Source organism: Lissotriton vulgaris, chromosome 10 (assembly GCF_964263255.1).
Source record: "Lissotriton vulgaris chromosome 10, aLisVul1.2, whole genome shotgun sequence".
Lineage (NCBI taxonomy): Eukaryota > Metazoa > Chordata > Amphibia > Caudata > Salamandridae > Lissotriton > Lissotriton vulgaris.
In genome coordinates, this window is record NC_141698.1 from 446,778,433 (window position 1) to 446,806,416 (window position 27,984).

Below are 27,984 nucleotides of genomic sequence, written 5' to 3' on the forward strand. Positions count from 1 at the left end.
ACTTAATGCCAAAATAGAGATGCAAGCATACACAGAGGAGTGCACTAACATATACTGAAGCAGACTGAAAAGACAAGAATGAAGGAAAATATCAATCAGTGTATTCAATTGGTATATCAATAAAAGTTTGTTTTTTTCTATAAAAAGGAAAATAGGCAAGGAATGAAGCTAAGAGAAGTAAAGGAGGTTAGAGAGAGATAGACAAACAATTAAAAGAAGCATAGAGACGAGACTGAGACTGAGACAAGCACAGAAACTAGAATTAAAGCAGAGCAGAACCAATATATTTACAAAGCAAGATGTAACAAGATAAGCTCAAAAGAGAAAGAAGGACAGGTATGCATCCTACACTTCATGGACCTGTAATCCGTATTCACAGCATACATTATCCCCATTGATATACACAAGGAGTCACCTCAAGGGTGGAATCACTATTTGACAGTGACAACAAAGGCATGTATTGATGTTTATCTTACATGTGTTCCCATGCTCCGAGTAGGTGGTAGAGGGGCGTGGTTCATCCGTGGAGACTGATTAGAGAGGGGTGCTCCAACCAGGTATGGAAGCATTGCAGTAGAGCCGGACATAGCCTGTCCATTTTGGATATTCACCTGGAAAAGAAAGACCAACGTCGGGTCACACTGACCTCGAACAAAGCTCCACCATTAGCAAAAGAACCCTCTACACATTCCACCCAAAACTACAGACACTTTTTACTTTAACCTTACTATCAAACCTCTCAATTCAATTTCGAGTTTGTCTTTTTTAGATACATATGCTGCTCGAATATTGTCTTATGTCAATGGAGGATCCTGGAACAATTTGTCTAACTTAGAGAAAAATGTTCTAATCTTTTGAGATTGTTGCAGTGATCATTAAGATAAACCCCGTCAACAATTAGATTCTGAAACAAAACGTGCAAAATACTAATCTAGTGCCCACTTGTCTGCTTTCAAATGACTTATTGCCAGCGGAACGTGGTTGCTTTTTTGAAGCCTACAACATTCTGTCAAGGTGAGAATTTCCCTGACTTGGCGATTTTAAAATATTGTTAACCGTGTTTACCATTTAATAATGTGTATTTTTCCTCCATATTTTATCCATACCCATATTGCGGCTTTTCCTTTTACCACAGAAAACTTTATTCTAAGTTAGGTGTTCTACATACACGGTATTGTGCAGTATTTACTTCCACTTACCAAAGATTAGTCCTAATCTCTATAAAGATGTATATGTTTTCCAATAAGATATTCCAAAATAATTTGTTATATTGCGCTCTATGGGATTGTTGGTAGAGTACTGTCTTCCTGCCACTCGAGTATCATTATATCATTAAACACACAAATCAGCTTGGCCTCGACACTCTCAGAGACATTTATTTTCTAAATCTTCAGCAGTGAAACTCTTACGCTAATCATTCAGTGCAGAAGACTCTTTTCAGTATCCACCAGACCAAAGTATAAATACCCAAGTAGGCTTCTTCCATTTTCATTCTACGAAGATCATCTTCACCTCATTTGGTTGTAAAATGAGAATTTTGAAAGCTACCATGCTCAGTAATCAGAGCAATGAGAGCATGTGTATCCACACTGATCTCTGTCCAACTTACTTGTCATTTATCTCCCACATGAATGTTTATAACCTAGGGCTTTAAAGTGTATCCTGTCTTACAGAAAATATAAAATCAAGTTCTCAGCAAAAAGACCCATTCCACAAGGAATCTTTGTGCTGCTTTAGAATAAAATTATAATATATAAAAGAAGAAGCTGTCCAAAACAACTGAGGTAGCATAGTGCATGCCCACAGCAGCAGCAGAGAAAATAGACTAAGGAGTAAGAAGCAGATGCCACGAAACAGTTTTGCTTGCTGTGCTACAGCAGCCTTCTGGTCCACTGAAATGCATAGTTGTCCTCCCAGCCTAAAGAATTACTTACAACAGGGTAGTTCCTGGATCTAAACAAAAACAATTTACTACTCTCCATTAACATGTCACCAGTTTTGAGTGTCAGGAGTTGTCCAAACAGAATTTTAAGATCCACTCTCCTGAGGCAAAGATGAGGCTTTCTTGAGCTCCTGGTAATTTCACCCATGGAGGATGCTTATGCTTTCACGACTTACGTTATAAAACATACTTACTTGGGCGTTACGACAAGAGGGAGTAATAGTTCTAAAAAAATCCATGCAATTAAAACATGACATAGTTGCTGCAAATCACCAATGGGAGAAAGCTTATTATAGGCTGGAAACGACCCAAACATTAAAGTAGTGTAAAGTGAAGGGAAAAGGCATGCACAAATTGGTCAACCCTATTCCCAGGAATACGGAGCTGAGGAAAGGACGGTAAATATGACTAACAGAGAAAAAAGGTATGCCAAAAGTAACAGGACAGCTATGGTCAGTTGCAAGGATAACACAAGATTATTACAGTGAGGATTGTTATGTCTAAATGGGAGACGATCCCAAACCTGAGCGTAAAGGAAACACAATCATCAGATTCCGTAAATTTGCTAATTTGAAAGACATAAGAAACATTACAATGGAAAACACAAGAGTTCAAATAGGAAATGCAGAGTCTCCAAGAACATTGAGAACGTTTAGGTCTAAAATGTGGGTTAAAGGCAAGAATGAATTTCTGTGTCTGTTCTATGGCTGTAACATAAAGAGTAAATTTAATTGCACAAACCCCTCCAACCCACCCTGCCAGGCCAACTCCATCAGACAACAAGAGGGAAGACCAAATTGAATCGGACTATGAACCTTCTCCCTAAACAAACCCAGTCCGGAATCTCAAAATTGAAAATTGAAGACTCCAATAGCTTCAAAGTGATAGAGAGATAATTGGCATGAACATTATTGTTCTCATGCTGCTTAGAAGTGCTGAAGGGCCAAATAATGCCAAGAAATGTGGGCAGATACAAATGATAGCTGCAATGTTGTAATCACAGTCAATATAAGGCTGTCATGTCTGAGCATATCCTGGATCTCTTTGTGAGGATAGCCCACTTGGAGTGAGGCATCTGTACAGGCTAAATAATCTTACCATGACGGGCATGTAATTGATAAGCCTCTTCCTTCTCTGATGAGCATAGGGGCAGCTAAATTGCTTTAACATAATTCTTAAGATTACGGAGTTATCTGGATATATCAGGTGGGTAATTATGTCCTATTGGATATTCTAGAATAAGACTGGCTATTTTCTCAAATTTTCAAACAAAAACAATGAGTGGGTTCAGCTGGAAAAAGAAAAGTAGAGATTGAATGTTAATTGTATAGGTTGGGCAACGGAAAGAAACAACACATCAGGTCAAATATAAGACTGTACCTAAATGTTTTTGGGAATGTGAAGACAATTTAAAGCAAATAATTTTTTAGATTTGAGAAGTGGGCTTAAAACCAAAAAGAGGTAGAGCTTTGCATAGGAAACAATACAACTTGAATTTTGGGATAGACTATCTAAACATTCAAACTCTAGATGATTTGAATGATTATCAGAACTTATATTGATTTTATGAAATAGTTATTTAATATTTGAAGTTATTTTTAATTTGGTTTACTAAGAACTTAATATGTTCAATATTTGCTGTAATACAATTTTTGTCTGCCAATAGAAGAATTACATTACCTTAGAGCTGCTGTTTTGTGAAGACCCATTTAGATTCATGTTAATTTATTTGTGAGTATGTACTATTTTGCTATTGTATACAATCTAAGGCGAGTCACCTTTTGAGTACGCTCTTGACCTGGGATATGTCTTGGGACAATCTTCTATGGAAAACTGAGCCAAAGCACTCATCTCAAAAAAATACCCTAAGAAAAGGTGAGATGCCACCTTACATACTTAAGATTGAACAACTTACACAAACCTCTTGTCAAAAAAACAGAAGGGCATTTAGAAATGTGGCTGGGCAGATTTTGAAAGAGCTTTGGAACAAAAAGATTACAATTCAGAAAATGGCACCATGTAGAAATGACCAAAGCACCTGCAAAACAGGATTATTTCAGGACCCTTAGACATGCTCAGAGAAACAAGCCTGGAGATGGGAAACCGATCTTACCATCCAAGACTCTTAATGTTATAGGTGCCTGTTGGTTTTGTAGTCCTGAAGAAGGATTCTGATTTTGAGAGGCAGTTCAGTATAAGCCTGTACAATCCTACAAACTGTATACTTTTTAGACAGCGGACAAGAGAAATGAAGATGAACTAGTTAATCCTCTATATGTAAGAAAAAGACCAACATACAGAGATTAAAGATAATCCCTCAAGCAAAGCATACATTAAATCTTCTATCCAGGTGTGTAGTGGTCCTTTTAAAGAGGATGCTATCTTAGTCTTTGCCGTAGACCAATTTATTGACCGCTCACTCATATACATACATGATAAGAAGAACAATGACTGTCTAAAGAGACGGTTCGCCCTGAGAGTCATACTCTGTTTTTCTGACTTTCCTCATGACTGACACCAAATATCAAGCAATCATTGAAACCTGGTTACTAAAACGCCACAGTAGAAACAGACACTGTAAGTAAATAGTATAAACACCACCACCTCCCTACACAACACAATCACTCAACTTTTAAGAACTACACAGTCAAAAGGACAAATACAACAAATAATGGAGGACTTGAGCAATTGCACTGAGAAGTCTCAACTAAAATTCAAGATCATGCAGTGTGTTAAATAATTGGCACTCCTACCTATGACGAATCATTGACTGCAAACACTCAGTCACTAAGCGACGCAAACACCTGGAAAAGCTGCATACTGTGCCTTAGCCTGTATAAATTATCGTTCTTCATAAATTCACCTCTGTTTTACAAAGGCTGTTGGCTTGTCATGTATGAGTGCTTTATATACTGCAAACCCCCGATAAAAAGTATTTACAACAACAAAAAATGCAGTCTGCTAAATGACATTGAGCAGGAGGCTGGAAAGATGCTTTGGGATATTCAAGCAAAATAAATATAACATTTTAAATCATTACATTTCATTTAAATTCTGCAAGAATTACATTTGGTTACCAATGTCATTTCAATTTACATTTGGTTACCAACTTCTGCAAAGTTTCCCTGCTGTGTAAAACACCGTCTGCCTCTCTACACTCACTCTTCTTCATCAATACCGACTATGGTCCTAATAAGAATGCTAAACATAAAGACCACCGTTCAACCTGTTCCATGATGCATTCTCTACCAAGTCAACATTTTCCCGTTTTAATCCTGCACCCGCCTCTTATCATGACAATGTGGAAACCATGAATAATATACTTGTTTTTTCGCCATCCAATCTATCAAACCTCCGTCAGTACAACTTCTGTTGAATGCAGGGTCAATCACACCTATCACCTCATCCATGCAGTCACCTGTACATTCACCACTTTTTCCCTCCCTTGGCTTTGATACATTTAGAGAAATAGTAATTGCACTATTTTGCTAGGCAATCTATCACCTTGATGCACCACACACTTAAAAGTAACACTTTCACATCCACATCCACATCTTTTGGGAAAGGTGTGCTTTGTTTCAGAACGCGCGTTAGCGTGTGACTAGGTGTGCAGCGCTATTTCAATTTTAATTAATTCTGCTTTTGTCATCTTTGTTATATTTTGTGTTCTTAGCCCCTGTTTTTAAAACCTACTATCGCACCCACATACCTGCATTGTAAATTGTGCCCCCACCGCTTGTAGAGCGGATTACATCGTTTATTTCACTGCTACTCGAGGCGCCTTGCCGCCATCTTGGGGGTGTTTGGGACTTTGATCGTGCCACTTGCCTGAGCGCTCTAGTGCTCAGATTGGACATCAGGTGAGCCTCTACTTAATGCTCACACCTCCCGCGCAGCGGTGACGCGCAGCGGAAGCGCCTGACTCGCGCCTGAGTCAAGCCAGAGTCTGCCCGTCTGCGCCCGTCAGCGCTAAGGAGGCGTGAGAGGCGGGAGACTCTGAGCAATTTTTTTTTTTTTTTACTGCCTACTCGTAATTCCCAGATCCAGGTATGTCACGTGACTTTCTGTTATCTTTTCAAGGGCCCCAAGTACCTTGTAATTGTTCCATAGTTCCGCAAAGTTGGCAAGGCCCTGTTTGCTGTGCCCACTGTCGCAAGACTTTAAGTCCTGAACCGTCAACAGAGACGCCCACAGATGCTATTCTAGTGCAGGCGGTTTAATCAATGCACGCTCCTTAGCGAAAAATGCTCAGAACATTTATGACCTCGTCACTGAATCCCAGTTGGACTGGCTTTTAGTCACAGAAACGTGGCTAAAGCCGTGGTGTAATCCTGCCCTAGCTATAGCCCTGCCTCATGACTTCCTTATCCAGCGTTTGGATAGACATGAACAACGGGGAGGGGGTCTTGCAATTATTTACCGAAACACCTTTAAATGTTCCACTGAAGAACTGACGGAAATAAAAGAGGCAGAAGCACTAGCATTCTCCTTGGCAATCCATGATTCCTTTGTTTTCTCTGGGGTTCTTATTTATCGCCCCCCGGGCCCTCCCACTAAATTTTTGGACTCCGTAGGTGATGTGCTGAGTGATTTAACCCTCAGGTTTTCTAATTTTTCTGTACTTGGCGATCTCAACCTGCATCTTGAGTGCCCAAATGATCCTGGGGTTAGCTGTTTTTTGGACACAATCGAAGTGTTGGGCCTTACTCTTGTGAACCGGGAACCTACCCATCAGGCAGGACATTTATTTGATTGTATCTGTTCCAATTACCCCAGCCTGACAGCCAAACCCCCTTGTCCTCAGGTATGGACAGATCATTTTTTAATTCCTTTTAACATAGCTGGGATTTTGAAACCCACTATAAACCCCTCAAAGTGTAATGATACACCTCATACTAAAACCATTCCGGCCTGGAAGTCACTAGCCACCCGACCTGACATTGTTGAGAAACTTAAGATTAGTATACCAGTCCTAGTCGATTGTACCTCCACAGACAATCAGACCTTCTGTGACTGGATTGCCGGAGCGGGCACGTTGCTAAAATCATCCAGAAATGAGAATCTCAAACCCAGGAAGGCAAAAAAGAATGCCCCTTGGTTTTCAACAACCCTTAAGCTTGAACTAGGCGAAGTGAAAACACTGGAACGGAGGTGGCGTCGAAATTACGACACCGCCGCACGTAACATCTATATAGCAGCGAGACGGAAGTACCATGCAGGAATAAAATCAGCAAAAAAAACACACTATCTACAGGCCATATCTACGGCAGGCCAGGAACAAAAAGCAATCTTTAAGATTGTTAAGGATTTTATGAATCCTTCAGCTCTATCGCAAGAGATTCCTCCATCGCAAGACCTCTGTATTGCGATATCTGATTATTTTGATAATAAAATCCTGGCCATCACAAAGACCTTTCCATCGGGAGCTACCGCAACGATGGATGTTGAAGAGATAGTGAAGACCATATCTTCCCCCTGCTTTGATGATTTCGCCCCAGTACCCCTGGAGGAAACTGCCAAAGCGGTTTTAGCCAGCAAATCGGGTTCCCCTTTTGATCCCTGTCCCCCTCCGGTGCTGCATCTTCTAATAGAGATGGTTAATCCAATGATTAACAAGATCATCAATTCCTCTCTAGTCACTGCAAGTATCCCTAATGATTGGAAACTGGCAGCTGTTAAGCCGCTCAAAAAAAAGGCCCTTGCCGATCCTACTACCCTTTCCAACCTACGCCCGATTTCCTTGTTACCCATTCTATTTAAGCTGACTGAAAAGTTTGTCAACAGTCAACTGACTAACTTGTTGGAGAAGAATAACGTTCTCCATCCCAATCAGTCAGGATTTCGGTCAGAACACTCCACCGAATCACCCCTATTATACACTGCAGAAACATTACGGGCAGCAATGGATCAAGGAAAGAAGGCCGTCCTTATCCTACTTGACCTGTCGGCAGCCTTCGATACGGTCTCCCATAACATCTTAGTGGACCGGTTGGCTGCCGCAGGGGTAGGAGGACAGGTGTTGGCCTGGTGTAGGAACTTCCTTACCAACAGACGCCAAATAACAGTGTTAGGCCCATATCCATCTAAGGCTAAAAACGTCAGCTCAGGGGTGCCGCAGGGCTCTAGTTTGAGCCCTGTTCTTTTCAACCTATATATGGTACCACTGATGAAACTGATCGCGTCATTCAAGATCAGTTCTATCTCATATGCTGACGACACCCAACTGATATTGGTGTTGGATAGGGAGCGGCCAGGTGCCGAGGAAGATCTTAGGGACTGCCTTGCAGCAACTTTTAAATGGATGACCAACAACCATTTAAAGTGCAACGCCGGAAAAACCGAAATTCTACCTATAGGGAATCACAATCTCTTCTCCCCTACAGCATGCTGGCCATCGGATGCTGAAGTGCCCCCCAATACAATTGCATCCGCCCGCAATTTGGGCATTAAATTTGACAACCACTTATCCTATAAACCCCAGGCTGTAGCAGTAGCAGGCATGTGCTTTCAAATTATAAAAGCACTAAGGAAGTTCTTTGATCTTCTCCCACTATCGGCGAGGAAAACAGTCGCAGTGGCCTTAATAAGTTCTAGGCTGGACTATTGTAATGGACTATACGTTGGAGCTAACAAAATCGTTCTCCACAAATTACAGATGGTCCAAAATGCGGCACCCCGCCTTGTACTGCGTCTGCCCCGTAAGTCGTCAGCCTCAGCAGCTCTAAACAACTTCCATTGGCTGCCAATAGGTAAAAGAATCTTGTTTAAACTTCTTTTAATCACCTTTAGGGCATTCCACCAACGAGGCCCAACCTATTTACGCAACGGGTTTAAAAGATACCATCCAGCGCGTTGTCTGAGATCTGCAAGCCAGAACTTACTTACTCCACCTCATTTCAAGCTGGCCACAAAGGGTGGCAAATCCCTTTTTGTACTGGGAGCTAAAGCCTGGAACAAACTTCCTCTTTCCTTGCGGTCTTTCTCTCAAGAAGCCCCCTTCAGGAAGGCGTTAAAAAACTTGGATTTTCTCTCTGCCTGATGCCACTTGTAGGACCTTAGTGTAATGTGTGTGCAGAAATTAGGACACCCTTTTCCCCTCCAACTCCCCCATCTGAGTTGTGTGAGCGCCAAGATACTCCTTGGAGTGGAAGTTGCGCGGTAGAAATGTCCCTTACATTACATTACATTACAATTCAGTCCTCCATGACTCCCAATCTCCTCCATTATCACCTTTCAAACTGACTTCAAGTGTCCAGGGCACTGTTTATTCTCCATAATAACACACCCTCCTGTACAGAGTTCACAGACCATCAATAAGACTCTTCAAACTGTGGCACCATAGTCTGATCAGTCATGGCAGGGTCAAGTATAAAAAAACAGACACTAGTCCCTCGCCCCCAAATTCTCAAACCAGATTATTTCCTCTTCTAAAAGACACCTGTAACAATATCTACTGGAATTTCAGATGTAGAATGTTCCTAGCCTCGACAATCCACTTACTGTCCATTACACAGTATAATCCTGCCACAGGGAATCGCATGTGGTTCTGGATGGTGGCAGAAATTCAGTTTATTAAACTCTTCCGAAATCTTAGACCTCAAATGAGACAGTAGCCATGAACTTGTCGTATCCAACAATCCTCTTACCTTTTTTTGGAGATGAATTGCCCGGTCCACAATCTTTTTCCTCACAATTAACGCTGGGTTCCTTGGAGGGATGAAAGGCATTCTCCCTCTGCCATTGAGTTGCTGCTGGTGATTTATAGTAACCACTGCCTGGGAGCGGCTTACAGAAACGGGGGGCTGGCTGGCAGAACTGACAGGGCAGTCACCTGTAGAAGGAAAAAGTCACGTTCAACCACCACAGAAAGAGCAGAGGGAAAGCATTCCTGGTGAAGACTAATTTAAGACTATACAGAGTGCTCACTTACAAAACAGAATATTGGAAAAGGAAGACCACGAAAACTTGCATGGAACAAGTATTAAGGCTGTCACAGATGTTGGGATTCAAATAATCTTTCAACTGTCGGACCATAAACCAGTGAAACAACATTTTACCTCCAGCACCTGGTATATGGGGTGACAACCATTCTCCTATGTGAATGCTAGGGGATATGATAAAGGTTCAATTCAAGAACTGTCATTCACAGTCAGACAACCTTTCAACTCAGTTACTGCCATATAATATGGTTAACCTTCAGGAATGTGAAGGGAATAGGTAAAGATGAGATGGAGTACAGAGAGCCTTTTTCTTCCAGACCGCTATGGGGTGAACCTTATTCTCAGGGATGGGTTTTGAGTCAAATGTGTTTACCTCCAGCAGCGACAATGTTAATACAAAACAATAGGCTAAAAAAGAGATGTAAAAGATGTGCTCACCATATATCCATGTAAATTACAAAAATGGAGACGTAAACATTAAAGTCCCATTCTACATTAATGAATTACATATACATAAACATATTAAATCTTAAAATAACCCTGTTACTTGTTGCTTAATCATATCCTACATTTTTCCTCTTAACCCATTTTGAAGGGTGTGAGGAGAAGGGAGGATGCCTCATGTGCCACCCTTTACTGCACTATCTTCTCACGTAATTCTTTGCAACTTCTATTACTGTAACGCTAGCCAAACCCTAAACCTACAATAACCATAGCCTCATAAATTTCCTCAACTATATCCTGATCTCAATCCTAACACTAACCTTTACTCCAACCTTAACAATATTAAATTCCCATACACTATTCCCTACTTAAAATTAACCCAGAAAGTAATGTTTATCTAATCTTAACCTTAACCCAATCCCTTATTCCCATTTATAACTTTTACCCCAACCCTATCTTTACCCCTAACTTAACATATATGCTTTACCTTTCATAATTCCTTCCACAATATTTTAGTCTAATCCCAACTCTAACCACTAAAAATAATCCTAGCCTAAACTTCTCTGTAACCCCATTTCTCACCCCAATCCTAACCCATGTATTTTTGTTTTACTTTTTGTATATTCTAATATTTATAGTCTAATTTTCTGCAATCTTATATTTTAGCTCAACCAACGGCCAGACAATCTGTTGACATTGTGGTTGTATAGTTTCACTTCAGTGACTGCTACTGGAGTCCAACATTCTTTGTAGATCTGATTTACTTGCATTCCAAAAACTGATATGTTAGTTAGTTGATCTCTTTCTTTTTTATTTCACAAAGTTTTTATTGAGAGAGATTGGCAATGATATGCACAGTACATACAAGAGCAGGTAAAGTTCGTGGTACAAGTACAAATAAAACCGAGCAAGCGATGAAATAACATAAGAGGGGGAGAAAGAAAATAAATAAAGAAAAGTGACAATTAGGCACCATATCAGTACAACACGAGAGGCTTATTACAGCATGTAATTATATAAGACTTACAGCACAGTAGGTTGTATCACGTCCATCCTTTAACACATTGAGAAGATGATTGGGAAAGCAGAATTTAGGCATTTCACGGGGGTTGAAGAGATCAAAGTGAGAATCAAGTGAGGTCCATAGTTTCCTATGTTGTGGTCGCCATGGGTTAGAAGCAAGGGTAATGTTATCGGCACCCCTGAGATTAGAAACCCAGTTGAGCCAATGGGGGAAGGAGGCTTTGGCTGTGTTTTTCCAGTTGGTCGTTATGATTTTAAGCGCCGCTGTCAGTAGAAGATCAAGTAGGGCTTTGTCATTTTCATCTAAAGTGACAGCTTTGGAGGAACCCATAACTATAGTAGCAAATTCTCTCGGGAGAGAAATGTGTAGGGCTTTGTTAATAAATTCAAATATTCTGTCCCAGTAGGTGGTAACCCGGGGGCATTTAAATATTAGGTGTTCAAGGTCTCCTCCCGATTCTAAACAGTTCCAGCAGGAGTCAGTATCCTTGATGTTGTGAAGGAAGAGTCTTCTAGGGGTCCAAAAGGCTTTGTGTAGGATCCAGAATTTAGTTTGGGACAGAGTCGGACCAATTTTGTGTCTTGTGGTTGACTCCCAAATTTTGGCCCATTCGTTTTCCGAAGTGGGAGTGGAAGAATACGAATCCCAGTAAGATTGTAGTGCAGAGACCAGGTTAGATTTCTGTGGTCTTATCATTTTGTACATTCTGGATACCTGATGTCCAAGTTTATCAAGGGCGGATAAAAGGCTAGAGAGTGAGGGGGAAGTGTTGCCCAAGTTTGCTTTTGTGAGAGCGACCTTAACGTGTAGAAAGTAGTAGAAGTCAATGCTCTCGAGTTGGAATCTGTCTTGTAAATCTTTGAATGCAAGTGGTGTTGAACCCTCATAAAGTTGGTGAGGGAAGTGTATTCCCTTTCTGATCCAAGAAGGATTATACAGTGGTTTTCCTCTGTATGTTAGAGTGCTGTTCTGTCAAAGAGATTCCCATTTTGAGTTACGAAATTGGTGGGGTAGGGACTTGCTTATATGGAGGAGGGAGTTCTTTGTGTTCTTAAAGATGATCCCAGAGTCGATGTTGGGGCGTAATTTAATGGTGAGGAGGGCGGAGGGCTCAAGACCTTCCACTAGAGATTTTTCTACATGTAACCACACCGGCGTGTAGTCAGATTGCGACGTGAACCAAATCGCACCTTGCTTTGCCAGGAAGGCGGTCTGGTAAAGTCGAAAGTCAGCCAGATTGACACCCCCTAAGGATTTATCAAGGCGTAGCTTTTTCATGCTGATTCTGGGTTTTTTCCCTTGCCAGAGGAAGGAGGAGATCATCTTATCTAATTTAGAATGAAAGTCGTTAGAAAGTGTAAGGGGAAGCATTGAACCTAGGTAATTGACCAATGGGGAAATCATCATTTTTATAGACTCTAACCGGCCCCACCATGTGATGAACCGTGGTGACCAGCCATCCAGGATTTTTTTTGATTTTCGCTAGTGTGGTCGATTCATTGTGTTTGAGTGTAATTAATATGTTGTCAGTGAATTCTATGCCTAAATACTTTGATATCCGGTTGCCAGGCTAGTCCCGAATCACCAAGGACTTCTTTGGTAGTGTGTACATTAAGTGGTTTGACTTCGGACTTGTCCTTGTTTAATTTATAACCGGACAATGCAGAGTATTTGCTGATTGAGGACATAAGACCCTTAATTGATACAGTTGGGTTTTCTGTGGCGTTTAAGATGTCGTCGGCATATGCCGCTAGTTTCACCCGGGTGTTTCCGAAGGCTACACCTGTGATGTCCTCATTGTTTTTTATGTCGGTTAGTAGGGGTTCAAGTGCCAGTAGGAATAGAGCCGGTGAAAGTGGGCAACCCTGTCTAGTACCCTGGAACAGGCGGAACGGGCTGGAGAGTGTCCCATTAATTGCTATACGGGCAGAGGGAGAGGAGTATAAGGCCATCACCATTTTTATGAATGAATTACCCAGGTTGAATGAGCCCATACATTGTTGAAGGAAGGGCCATGAGACTTTGTCGAATGCTTTCTCAGCATCAAGGGTTATTGCAATCATCGGCGTTTTGCAGGATTTCGCTTTTTCAAGTATGTGACATAGGAGTCTGGTATTGTCATTCGACATCCTATTTTTCAAAAAACCCACTTGTGACGGACTTATCAATTTGGGTAGCACAGAGTTCAATCTAGTAGCTAAGATCTTGGCATAGATCTTGCAGTCAATATTAATTAGCGAAATGGGGCGGTAGTTTTTGGTCTGGAGGGGGTCCTTCCCTTCCTTGGGAATAACAATTATTGTGGCTTCGCTCATCGAGGGAGAGATACTCCCGCTAGAGGCAGAAGAGTTGAACACAGTTTGGAGTATTGGTGAAAGTTGGCTGTCAAAGGCTTTGTAGAAGGATGCCGAGAATCCGTCAGGACCTGGGGCTTTGTTGTTTTTGAGTGTTTTGATGGCTGTTGAGATTTCTGTGATACTGATCTGACAATAGTTTATCTCAAGCACCAAAATAGCAGTCAAAGAACAATACCCCTACAAGAGTGGTATATTAGAGTGGCAACCCTTCATCTCCGGGATAAACTTTCACCTGAGTGCATGACTTAGTGTTTTGGCCATCTTTAACTTCAGGGTGGCTACCTGCACCAAATGTAGAAAATGGCAGTACTGAAAGATGTTAAACAGATGAAATTAGTGAAATTAGGATGTCTAAAAGCAAAGGTCAAGAGGAACTGCACCCTGCCAGCTGAAATGTAGAACATGCAATATGTTATGTTATGTTATACTAAATTTGTAAAGCGCGCAGCTACTCCAAGTATCCTGGCGCTAATTCCAAAGAAAGCCCACCACAAACCATCTAAAGGAGAGAAGGAAAAAGAGAAAAGGCCTAAAAAAAGCAGAGTTTTTAATTTCTTCTTGAAAGCTACAGGGTCCGACACCTTCCTAAGAGCCAGAGGGAGCTCATTCCAGGCTAAACCTGCTTTGCGGGTGAAAGAGCAACCACCCAGCCTGTGGCGATTGAACCGAGGGTTCTGTATTAGGAGTTGGTCAGAGGACCGCAGTTGCATAGAAGGTTTCTAAAAGGCAAATCGCTTCTGAAGATAGAGCGGGCCCAACCCATACAGAGCCCGTTGGACAATGGACAGCATTTTAAATTTAAGACGAGACTCGACTGGGAGCCAGTGCAGGTGACGAAGATGGACCTGCACGCTCTGCCTAGTAGATAGTCCCAGGAGGAGTCTTGCAGCCACATTCTGGACTACCTGCAGCTTCAAGGTCAGATAGCCCGGACATCCCACCAGGAGAGCATTGGCATAGTCCAGGCGGGAAAGGATCAGCGCCCGGACAACCGTCTCTTTGGCACCGACTGGCAAGAGGGGGAGAAATTTCCTCAGAATTTTCAGGGTGCCAAAACATGTCCCTGCTAGCTTCTTCACTTGTGTCGCAAATTTAAGTTTTCCTCAAACCAAACCCCCAGGTTTTTCGCAAGACCTTTATCAGACAGAGGGAGCGGGAAGTCAGGCGGCCACAGCCTGGCTCTGAAATCCACAGGAAACGCGCCAAACAAAAGAACCTCCGATTTCTCTTCGTTGCACTTTAGCTGTGCATTAGCCAGCCAGCGAAACACAGCTGAAAGACAGCGCTGTGCCGTGCTGACCGAGTCCTCACCCCGTTTCCAGGAGAAAAGAAGCTGCGTATCACCGCATAGGCCATCACCTTAGCCCCCAGGGACTCCGCTAGATAGACCAAGGGAGTCACATAGATGTTATACAATAGGGGGCTAAGTGAGGATCCCTGCGGGACGCCGGTGGAAAGAGGCGTCGGCGCTGAGGCGCAGCCAAACTTGCTGTGACCTATCCTCCAAAAAGGATCTAAGCCAGCTCCAAGCTGACCCCGCAATGCCGATAGCTGTTAGACGATCGAGAAGGAGAGAGTGGGGCACCGTGTCGAATGCCGCCGAGAGATCCAGCATCACCAAGGCTGCTCTCCCGCCGGCATCCAAACAGTCACGTATAACTTCAGCCACCTCCAGCAACGCTGACTCCGTGCTGTAGGAAGCACGGAACCTCGATTGAGCTGGATGCAGCAAACCCGCCTTCTCTACATAGTTGGTGAGCTGAGAGGTAACTGCCTTTTCGCAGACCTTAGCCAAACTAGGCAGGAGCGAGATAGGTGGATAGTTGGCGGGAAGCGACAGATCAAGGGTTGGCTTCTTGAGCAGGGGCAGTATGAGAGCCTGCTTCCAAGAGAGCGGAACGCAGGCCTCGCGAAGCGACTGATTGACCAGAAGATTGACTTCCGGGTTGATCGTGTCGGACAGCTCGGCCAACAACCTAGCCGCGCAAGGATCCTTGGAGGAGCCCGATTTCAGTGCTCCAAGGATTCTGCGCGAGGCCAATGGGTCAACAGGGCTAAAAGCCGAAAGAACATGAACCGAATCCCTCTCCGGACTGCCCAACGGAATCGTCGGGGTCGGCTTAGGGTTTTTCAGAAAGGATACTTGAATGTCCATGATTTTATCCCTAAAGTGTTTTGCCAAGGTGTTGCACCAGAATGGTCTAGAGTAGTGACACAGCACATATCAGCAAATGCTAATTCAACTCAGAACCTTAGATCCCCTTACGGTACTAACTATATACTAGGAGCATGCACAGTTAAGTTTTTACCCACTGCATGGGAATGTACTGATAGGACCCCCGGACACCTCTACAGAAGAAAATCCATCACTCCAGTAGTTGTAAGGCACAAACTGTTTCTAAGAGCATAACAATAGCACAAAAGAAACAGAAGCCACAAAGTACTAAACCCACGTAAGATCAAGGGATAGTATCAAAAAAGGAGGGAGCTGCAAAAAGAAATACAGAAGAGGGACAACTTTCTGAGCCTCCACAAAACATAATAAAGGAAACTAGGCACACACGCCCTAAACAAGTTTGTGTACCAGCTTCCCCTCATACTTGTTCACAATCTCCACAAGGAGAAGAGGAAGAAATAGAGGACACTGATTCCCAAGGTACACAAGATACTGAGGACACGCCTGACCCATGGGAAAACTAAGATGTGGTTCAACCAGATTATGATATGGAACCCGGGGATCTATTTTAATCGGACAGTTCCAGCTGGGCTCATATTTTATTTATTTAAAACACTCTAGCCAGTGGTACTTTGGTCCCAGCTTCATGGCAGGGGGCTGAGGTGGGCCAGATGTTCAAAAAAGGGGACAGAGGACAACCCTGCAACTACAGGCCTATCAGCCTGATAGATACAGTCCAAAAAGTATTTAGTCGAGCTCTTCTTCAAAATATTCAGACTGGGGCTGACGAAAATGCTATCCTGTCACCATATGAAGCAGGCTTTAGAGAAAAGAGAGGGACAATAGATCAGGTCTTCCGCCTCATGCTTCTTTATTGGAAAGTTGTATTCATCGGTCAGGGCAGTCGATATTTAGTTTTCATCGATTTAAAGACTATCTTTGATTTAATCCCAAGACAGAAGCTGAGCGAAGTCCTCAAAGACATGGGAATCTCCCCTGTAGTACTTGACTTGGTTGTTCGACTCCATAATGACAACTTTGCCTGAGTGAGGTGGGGGTCACAAGGGAAACTTACAGAGCGCATCCCTGTCAGCAGGGGAGTTGGCCAGGGATGCGTCCTGGCACACACGCTCTTCTCCCTTTATATTAACAAAGTTGTAAGCTTTCTATCGCAGGAGCCCCCCTGATGCTCCCTCTCTAGGGGGGAAAAGATAGTGACTCTATTGTTCGCAGATGACACCTTGCTGGTGTCTTAAACCCTGGGGGGCTACAACTATTGCTAAATAGATTCAAACTCTTCTGTGATATTTGGGGCCTTGAAATAAACAGGTCAAAATCTAAATTCATTAGGGCGTAGCCAGCAGCCGGCTAAGATAGCCGCAAACTAGGAGAATTCCGCAAGTACATAGCGGGAGCCCCTTAAAATCCGACATTATCCGTTTGATTGAAGTGCACCTGCATGAGGAGAGGGCACCGGGTGCTTGCGGTGATCGTCTGACTGAGTTTCAGGTATCCAAAGGCAAGATGAACCTTTGACACCGAGCTGCAACTGAGGGAGCGGGTGCCGCCAACATGGTGCTGCTACGTCGGACCTGAGCGGCGAGGAGCCTGACCTTGAGGCTCCAGGAACATGACAGTCCGGGATGCCCAAAGCGGGACGATTGACGGCGTATGGAGTGGTGGCATCGGAAATCTGTATAGCTGAGACCAGCTAGCGCAGACGAAAACACAGCACGAAAGTGCTGCAACGCGGCTGTGCGAGAGCCGGACCCGGCGGATGCGCTGAGGATTTGGGTGCGGCCTGGGGGGCGGGGGAAGCAATCCGGTGAGTGAAGCGCAACCTGGACCGTGGCTACTCAGGAGGAGCCCCGCCTACCTGACTCCCTCTGACACTGGGACGTTAAAACGGCCCGAAGGCTGCGGGCGCGAGCAGATCGTTGCACGCTCACAAGGAGTGCATGGGCCGGCCTGTGTGGGCCACATGTCTGGGAATGGGCGAAGTGGCACTGCCCTGGAGACGCGATGTCACGAGCTGTGGTGAGGTGACCCTGGGCCTGTAAGAGACTTGGGGCTGGCATCCGGGTGGTGTACCCTGCTAGCGGTGCATCGGTAGACTGAGGGGGTGAATCTACAGTACCAGTACCCTTGGACAGTTCTAAGGGGCCCTAGGATGCACGCAAGTGACGGTTAGAGAACACGCATACAATCCCTATCAATGGCTGGGCTGGACCCGCCAGAGACGAAGGTGGTCCCCGGAGTGCGTGATTGATCCCACCCGCGGTGTGGCCACAGGATGCCCTGAAAAGTGCTGCAGGGGAGCCCTCTGTTCAGCAGCGATGAAGGGGTGAGCGCGATTGTCAGACCCCTCTACAGACTAAAGGAACCACGACTGGCAAAGGCTGTGGATGACGCCTGCCCAGCAGAGGGATCAGGGAGCGGCCGGATGGGGTGCACGAAAGGTGTGGATACTGGCCGATCCAATCAAATCGGCAAGTACACAGTCGCTATGGGCCGCGATGAGGGCGCCTCGGAGGAGCTTAGGGACAGAAAGGTGAATATCTCATCCAAGACCCCTCGCTGAAGGACATACTTTGGGCCATGACAGAGCTCCGAGGAACCCTGGATCCGAAGCTTGATTCAGTGACGGAAGAGGTCAACCTACTCAGAGCAGACTTTCGTAAAATGTCAGACAAAATGGCCTCAGCGGAAGCCGGCATTGATGGGCTACAATCAAAGGCTTAGAGCCTGGAAGACCAGGTCCTGAAATTTACCAAGAACCAGATGGACATCCTAGCTCGCTTAATGATGATCAAGAAGGCAGGGCCCGGCGCAACAACATTCGGGTGGTGGGGGTGCCAGAAGGCATAGAGGGACCATCGGTAGACCTCTTTCTAGCAGACTTCTCTCTAAGTTCTTCTCCATTGAGAGTTCCCATCGCGCCCTAGGGCCGAAGCCCAAATCAGGAGCTCCCCCGCGCATGATAATAGCGTGCCTTCTCAACTACAGAGATAGAGATATAATCCTGCAAATGGCACACCAACAGGGGGATCTACAACATGACAATGCCACAATCCGTTTTTTTCCCCGACTTCACACACTGGGTGCAGCGCCAGCGGCGAACTTTCAATGCAGTAAAACAGGCCCTGAGCATCAGAACATAAAATACATTGTTATTTCCAGACAAATTGAAAATAATTGCGGAGGGTAAAACCGTCTTCTTTACTTCGGCAGAAGAGGCAAGCGACTGGCTGGAGAGCTGGAGAGTGGCTGGGTGAAAGGGAGGTAGGGCCCATCACAACACCTCCAAAGAGCGGATTGAAGAGCAGAGAGGCCAAAACCAAGATTCCGACACCTCAACACAGCGGCAGAGACCAGATAAGTGACCATACATGAGGCACTAGACTTGCAGAATGGGAGCGTGATTGGGGGTGGGGTGGTGGGAGATATATGAAGCCTGCCACTGGAAGCAATACTATGGGGAGTAGTCACAGGAAGAATATTGCAGGGACAAGTGGCTGATGCTGAACTAGAGACATATGCATGGAGGTGCACCCATAGAGAAGATTGGGGCATGACTTATCCAGGGCTATATAACATACCATGTGGCTGGAAGCTGTCGCGCAGCCCACTACAGGTATTATCATTATCCAGTTTGGGTGACAGGCACTCTGCATGTTGGGGTGGTGGGAGGTTTCTTATCCACCTAACAGGGTTGCAGGGAGGGGGGTTGGGATATTGTTTAATTTGTATGTTCTCGTTTTGACGTTTCCAGCTCAGGACCAACAATACTTCAATGTACATGCAAGAAGGGGAGGGATGGGGGTGGGAGAAACGAGAATGGGGCGAAGGCAGGTGACTATTGCTTGGGCGAAATGTGGACCCCACACAGCTCATGGCCTGGACCAGGAATTTCAATGGTTTGGGGAATAAAATCAAATGCATTCTGGTACTGCAGCATATTAAAAGACATGCCCGAGACCTCCTAATGATCCAGGAGACACACATTAGAGGTAGCAAATACAAGGCACTGGATCGCTTTGGATACAAACTTGTGGCCCACACGGGGTACACTACAGACGCCAGGGGAGTTGGGATTCTGATGCGGGCCACCTTCCCGTTCATTGTAGAGAGGGTCTGGTCCGACGACGTGGGCTGCTGTGTTGCTGTGGCAGGGAGGTGGGAGGGACAATGTGTCACCTTCTGCTCGTTTTATGTTCCCCTGAGGCTCCAGAAAATCATCCTACCAACGATCAGTACAATCCTTATAGGGCTGTCGAGGGACACACTCCTGGTTGGGGGCAATGCAAATACAGTTCTAGAACCGGAGCTGGATGGATCTTGTGCCTCGGTGGAACAGAGGGATGAGGGGCTCCTCGTCGGCTTCCTGCCAGCCCTGAGCTTGGTGGACATTTGGAGTGCGCATAACCCCAAACAGCAGCAGTATACATACTACTCGGCACGCCACGGCTCGCTTTCTAGGATTGACCATCGATTCACACAGGGCGACAGGGTGGGTGACTTTCTTAAGCCCTGCACATATGGCTCGGGGCATCTCAGATCATTCCCCAGTATGTGCTACAGTTCAGGGGCCACGCATAAATAAGGGTGCGTTCCCTAAAATAGACCCGTAAAGATTGAGGGACCCAGTGCTGAGGGATAAAATGTGAGAAGGAACGGAGCTATACTTCCAGGAAAATGCTGGCACGGTAGATTCCTACCAGACAAAATGGGAGGGCTACAAAACAGTAATTAGGGGCTAAGCGCAAGCACTTATAGGGGGCCAAAAAAAGAAGGCGCAGAGGCATATGCGATCTCTAGAGCAAGAAGTACTCCGGATAGAGAAGGAAGTGACTGACCAGGGCGACTCAGACCTGTGCCACGCTCTGACCCTGCGTCGGTACGAACTAAGAGTGGCGGCGGAAGGTGCGGCTCGGGTACATGCCTTGGCGGTGCAGCATCGCCTCTATGATGTTAGTGATAAGGCATCCAGATTGCTCGCATGGCTCAAGAAACGCGAGAAAGAGCGGTCATGATTCGCATCTGTTCAGGATAGGGAGGGCATTTTACACACAGCCAGCGTAGATATCGCAGAGGTGTCTGCCTCACACTATGAAGAGATTTACTCGCCAGTCAGCACGAGATCGGAAAGTGAATGCATTGAGTTTTTAAGGGATTTTTCATAACCTGAGGTATTGGCAGAGGACAGAGAGGTCTTAGAGTCCGAGATTACGGAAGATTAATTATTAACGGCGGATCCCTAAAGGTGGGTAAACCGGTAGGACTGAATGGGCTTCCTGTTGAGTTATTCATGGGTGTAGCCTCTAGAATAGTGCCATGACTGCGCGATATACTGCAGGAGGGATGAGAGGATAGCCAGCTACCAGTGGCCCAGCGGACAGCCACGATGGTGGTAATACATAAACAGGCGAGCCCACCTGATCGCTGTAGCTCCTACCAGCCAATTTCCCGCCTTAATGTTGAGGTCAAGGTCTTGACCAAATAGGCTGATACAGATTAATAACAACTTGGTCCACCAGGATCAATCAGGCTTCATGCCGAATAGAAGAACTCGGCACAACCTGTGCAGGCTCTATGGGGTGCTGTACACAACAAGGGATCCCGCTGGCCCTCAAACAACGTTGATGGCGCTAGATGCGTCTATGGCCTTTGATAGCATTGAGTGGCCATATACGTTTGCCATGTTAATGAAGCTGGGATTTGGCCCTAAATTCTGTAGGTGGGTGAAACTTCTCTATCAAGATCCAATGGCCCCGGTCAATGGGGTGTTGTCACAGCAGTTCCATTTGTGAAGGGGCACGAGACAAGGGTGCCCCCTATCGCTCTTGCTATTCGCTCTGGCGCTGGAGCCACTGGCAAATTGGATCAGGAGAGGCCTTGTGATATGGGGCATTGTGGCACCCGGGGGCTGGGAAGAGCGCATATCGTTATATGCAGACAATATCTTACTGTATCTCGTGCGGCCATACCACTCTATTGCCAGGGTGCCCCACCTCTTCGATTTATTTGGGAGCTACTCAGGATACACGATAAACTGGGCTAAGTCAGTGGTGTTTCCACTGGCGGGAACACCCCCAAGATTACCGGTGCGGTGTACAGCGCCTATAGTTCTGAAGGGTTTTAAATATTTGGGGATCCAGGTGGTACAGGATCAGCTCATGTTTTTCCAAAATTATCTTAATCCCCATTTGTAGAGACTTTACAGTGATGTATAACATTGGCGATCCCTGGCAGGCAGGGCGGCCCTCTTCAAGATGATGGCAATGCCGAGCTTGCTGTACATCCTGCAAAGTACCCTGTATTCGACGGTTTTTAAAAATGTCGCCCAGGAGATTTGGTTATTGCTAAGGCAGGCAGGCATGCGCAGGATAGCCCTCCATAAACTGCAGAGAGGGGTATACGATGGCAGCCTGACGGTACCGGACATGAGGCTCTATTACTGGGCATCGCAACTGCAGGTGGTCAACGACTGAGTACACTCAGATAGGGATGAACCAGCATACAGGGTGGATTGAGATGCTATGCTGGCAGGAAACTGCAAACCGTTGCTGTATGCATGACGGAATGACCCTAGTTTGCCCCAGCACACCGCAACAGAAGTGACCTGTTGGAGGGAGGCAAGTTGGGCTCTGGGGGGGCATAACAAATTGACCAGTAGAACACCGCTTTGGCATAGTGCTAGGTTAAAAGAGGAGTCCTTGCTTCTAGGGTTTTCAGGGTGGGAGGCCATAGGTGTAGAGAGACTGGGCGACGTATGGAGGGAGGGGGCCCCACACTCGTCTGGCGATCTCAGGCGGGAGTTTGGGCTGGTAGAGGCCCAGAGGTTCAATTACCTGAGACTCAGACATGCACTGTTGACAAAGCCGAGGGGTGACACCTCCCTTCCGGACTATTCCCCCCCCCCTGGAAGACAGGCTTCTGATTGACCCTATACCTGAGAAAGTAATTTCCACAATATACCGTAAAGTAATGAACAATCTGCCTTACCAATTGGCAGCCTTAAGGGCGGCCTGGACGGTCGACCTAGGCAACATAGATGATAAGGAGTGGCAGGAGGTCCTCCAAGGCCCGCGCGAGATAGCAATACGAATGCGCTTTCGCCTGATCCAGCTCCGTATTTTTTATCGCTTTTACTACCCCTTGACGCTGTTGCACAAAATTATCAGGGTACCATCATCGCAGTGCATCCATTGGTTGCCAGAATGAGGGCACGTTCCTCCATATCCTGTGGGAATATCCTAGGATAGCGCGATTTTGGCGAAGGGTCACAGCGATAATGGCCAGTGTAGTGTGTACTGACCTGCCGCTGGACGGAAAATGGCATCTGCTCATAATCAAGGGGGAGGTGGTCTGGCCCAAATATGTCACCATATGGCTTGTGCTTGCAGCGGGAATCGCCAAACGCAATATTGGTGGGGGGCACCGCGTCCCCCTTCAGTGACAGACTGGGAGAGGGACATTGACTGATGCCCGAGAGCAGAAGAAACAGTATATAAGAGCAGGGGATGTGTTAAGAAATAGGAAAAGGTGTGGCCCCCATGGCGTTCTTACAGGGGAGTGCTGGAGAACCAGATAAACACGGAAGTGGCCCCAGGCATCTAGAGAATGGTAATCCTTTCATGATGTGTCATCTAGATTGGCAAACAAAGAATTTTCTCATCCCGTCATGTCTTCGCCAAACCCATGTTAAGACCCAACGGCAGAAAAAGGAATCTGAAGATGGCGACCAAAGATGGGAGCTTCCGAAGGAAGCACGTCACCGTCACGAAGGATACCAAATTGGTGGTATGTCGACGTCCACCTGGGCCATGAAAGAAAAAAAAAAAGAGACTACAATACAATGACCCAACCACTAGATGCGTAGCATAGTGAATCCAGAAAGATTGACGCTGCAAAACTCCAATGTGTATGCTTTGGGAAATGTTACTATTCTGTCTACTGAGCGTGTTTAATAAAAAGAGTTGAAAAAAAACTAACTTCATGACTTTTAATCCCCATAAGTCGTTTAGAGCCAGCTCAGCTTTTTGAGGGGCTCCCCTGGAAAGAGTAAGCACCTTCAACTATCTAGGTGTAAAGCTGTCAGAGAAAATGAATTGGAAAACCCACATAACAAAAATGGCACTGAAACAAAAGCAGATAAGTGGGGCGTTGGGGAAAGAACATCACTCCTTTTCTAGTAGACCAGTTGCCGCTGCCATGCAGGTCTATAACCTAAAAGCAGTCAGTTCTGCGCTGTATAGGTCTGAGCTGTGGTGCTTTGACAAGACAGAGGAGCTCAGCAGGTCAGAACACAAATTCCTAAGAAGTCTAGTGATGTTGTCCCAGAGTACTCCGCTCCACCATCTAATGTTAGACCTGGGGCAACGTGCCATCACTGATATAACCAAGCTCCAGCCACTGTTATTTTGGGCCAGAATCTGGAGTACCCTGGAATTACTGCCATATGCCAAAGCACTTGTGGAGGTAACCCGTTTAGATACCTCCAATAAAGTCGGGTGAATAAACAACATAAGGAGATTCTTTTCAGATATAGGGCTTCAGGGATCTTGGGAAATTTCCAATCCATCCCTACTCCAAAAATACACAGTAAAGAGGTATTACTGGTACTGGGTTTCACAAATAGATGCTTGTAGGAGTGACCGGGTTAAATTTACAACAGAATTTATGATTCGAAAAAAGGTCAGGTCCCCGGAACGCTATCTCAATTTAATTTTAAAAAACCTCAACAGGAAACTATACATACAATTTAGGTTTGGCACCCTTCCTTTGAACAATCTAAATCTAAATGGCACAGTAAAACTCTGACATCAAGCAACTGCCCTAGCTGCAAGGCCTCCTCGGAGTCCGCGGCACATGTGACGTTTGCTTGTCTGGCTTATGTGCACCACAGATTAAAAGGGATTAAACCAATTTGCCTTCAAATGGGCACACAGAACTATTGGATTGCCTTGCCTATTCTCAAATCGGACACTAGACCAGCTTTTACTTGTGCAGTCGCCAAGTTTCTTGGCCATATGTGGGACATTAGGAAAAAGGCACAAGTAGATTATGAAGTGGGCTGACTTCTTTTATATATATATATCGCTGTCTGTGTCGTAGGGAGCCTCTGCTATAATTTCTTTCAAATTTAAAAGCTATGGAATTGGGCTACAAAAATCGTTTTGGAGCATTGTGTTGCACAGACAAAATTCAAGCTATTCTGTTTATACTATAGAAAGGCCAGCTTTGCTAAAACAGTTAAATATTAGAATTTACCATGTATAACTTAGCATTGTAATTTTGAGCCACTTTTACTTCTTTGTACACATGCTCCTTTTGAACTTTTTACATATTGTATCCTTGCAAGCACAATCGTAAAGTCAAATCTTTGAACGTTTCACTATTCTCTCAGGTAATCGTCCCATTATGATGGTCTCCCTTGTGTTTGCTTTTAAAGATTTTGTACATGTGAAAACTGTCAAGGCACGAATGCCAAAATAAAGTTCATATTGATTGATATGGAACCATCTGGGTCCACAAAGCATTCCCCTCTGATGACACTTCCTCCTACCACAGCATCAATACAAAGAGCTGCTGAATATCAGAAGCTCCACATCATTCAACAGAGGAGGAAAGTTATTTTCTGGTTGACACGCTCACACACAGAAAGAACAGTTCAACATTTGCCTGTGATTGGATCCATTCTAAATGTTGCTAAAGAGGTATTTAAGGACCCAGTGAAATCAAGAGTCCTAACACCACGTATTGAAAAGAAATATAAAGCCTCACCAAATGTCCCAATTTATATTCAAAGTCATCCCTCTGCAGATTCACTTGTAATCACCACTGCTAGGAAGAGAGATGCTGCCCAAGGCACAGGAGAAGCTCCGCCTCCAGATAAAGAGAGTAAAAGAATTGACACAGTACTTAAAAGAGTTGCTACAGGCCATGCAAACCATTGGAGGGTTGCAAACTATGTGGGCCTGCTCTCACGTTACAACAGAGCAACCTGGGATGAGATACAAAAGCTCATGCAAAATCTTCCTTACCCTAATCCAAAAGGGTTCTCAATCTCAAGAACCAACTGGATCTTTTTCAGCCACATCATCAACTACCAGTGAAAACAATCAGGAGACTTTTAGGAATGACGACATCCTACATAGCAATAGTGCCTCACTATCATCTATACATGAGACCCTTCCAGGAGTGTTTAGCATCTCATTGGGCACAAACAGGAGGGAATATGGAAGATCTAGTGTTGGTTTCACAAAGCGTTCATCAGGCTCTATTATGGTGGAATACTCACAACATTTTAGCAGGGAGAGCCTTCAAGGATCCAATACTGCAAATAACAATCACAAAAGATGCATCACTTCTGGGATGGGGAGTTCATAAGAAGGACATAGTGGTTCTGGGACACTACGCCACAACAACAGTTGCTACACATCAACATGTTGGAACTACTAGCCATTTCACAGCATTTCTCAAAAACATAGCACGGAAAACAGTCCGTCTTCGCACAGACAATATGACTGTCATGTATTACACAGAGCAACAGGGGGACCCATTTCATGCAATTGTCCCACTTGGCACAGAAAATATGGAAATGGGCCAACAATCACAAGATCCATCTTCTAGCACATTACATACCAGGAGAGGAGAACACCATGGCAGATCTCCTCAGCAGAACATACCAGCAGGTGCACAAATGGGAGATACACAGTAAGTACTTTCAAAGGTAGGGAACACCCTGTCGGAGGGATGGGTAGAAACAGAAGCGAGGTGGCCATATGGGTGTGATAATGGGGATTTTATTACAACAACATCTCTCAACTTTCTACCCCCAATGGATTTCTTTGATTATAAAAAAAAACTGTCCTTAATGCAGGTAGGTAATTCCTTCACTTATTCTTTCGGTTTCTCTCTAGGTGCTGTGGCGTGTTTGATGGTGTCCTGAGAGGAACAACAAAAGAAAACAAAAGGAGCGGTAAGTATAGTTGTTTCATGTCTGGTGTAAGATGCTTCCACCACACCACAGTGAAGGGCTTGTTTGAATGGGTTGTGAAGAGGTAGTCATTAGAAAAAGAAAAAAACTAAGGAAAACAACTCAATTTCTATATCACTCGGAGTAAGGGTTTAAGGCGATCAGGCTTTGAAGGGCTTCGAAGTGGTTATCTGTTTTAAGCATTGAAAGGCCCACACTTCTGATTGTGAGGAGTGTCAAAGGTGTTTTTCGGTTTGCATGCTCTTTTTGAGTAGGTCAGTTAAGGGAGCGGCTATCTGTGAAAAGTGCGGGATAAAGCTTCTGTAATATTCCACCAGACCCATAGATGGCCCTGTGGTCCACCAGGAACTTGGGAAAAGGAATTTGAGAAATTGCTGTGACTTTCTCTTCTTGGCGTTTTATACAACCTTGCTCTAGAAGGTATCCTAAGTATTTTTATGATTTTGCGGCCAAGTGGCTCTTGGCCAGATGGATTGTCAGCCCACTCTCGCCTATGGCTTGGATACCTCGGGTCAGATGTTTTAAATGTTACTTCCAGGTAAGACTATAGCTGATTATATCATCTATGTAGGCTGCTGCAAAATCTTGGTAAGGCTGTAGTATGATGTTCACTTCATTGACCTTTGAAAGGTAGCTGGTGCCCCATGTAATTCAAAGGGTAGCACTTTAAACTGGAACAGGCCTCTAGAGGTACAGAAAGCTGTTTTCTCCCGATCTCGTTTCTTCAATGGCACCTGCCAGTATCCGTACACAAATCTAATGTACTGATATCGGGCCTTCCCCAATCTTTCTATCATTTGTTCAACTCTAGGGAGGGGGTAAGCATTGAACTGGGATATTTTGTTCACCTCCCTGAAATCGAGCAAAATCGTATAGTGCCATCTGGTTTGGGTACTATTACTATCGGAGAGCTCCATTCGTTTTTGTTCTATGACCCCGAGTTTCAGCATTTGATTGACTGCTTTATCTTTCGCCTCCCTTCTTGCTTTGGCAATACAATAGGGGCACAACCTGAATTTCTTCCCTGGTAGGGTATGTATCTCGTGTTTGATGAGTGTGGTTCAGCCTGGAACTAGGGAAAACACTTCCTGGACTGGGT

General features: G+C 44.9%; 1 protein-coding gene across 2 annotated transcripts in view; it reads right to left on the bottom strand.

Moving 5' to 3' along the window:
* LOC147685383 (uncharacterized) overlaps positions 1-27,984 on the bottom strand; it is a 102,325-nt gene that overhangs the window by 38,365 nt on the left and 35,976 nt on the right. For both annotated transcript variants that reach the window (XM_086941296.1, XM_086941297.1), the window contains exons 3-4: positions 9,589-9,773; positions 477-611 (exon numbers count right to left, since the gene is read on the bottom strand). In XM_086941296.1, the coding sequence (XP_086797422.1) occupies positions 477-611; positions 9,589-9,773 (320 nt within the window). The remainder of the gene's footprint in view (positions 1-476; positions 612-9,588; positions 9,774-27,984) is intronic.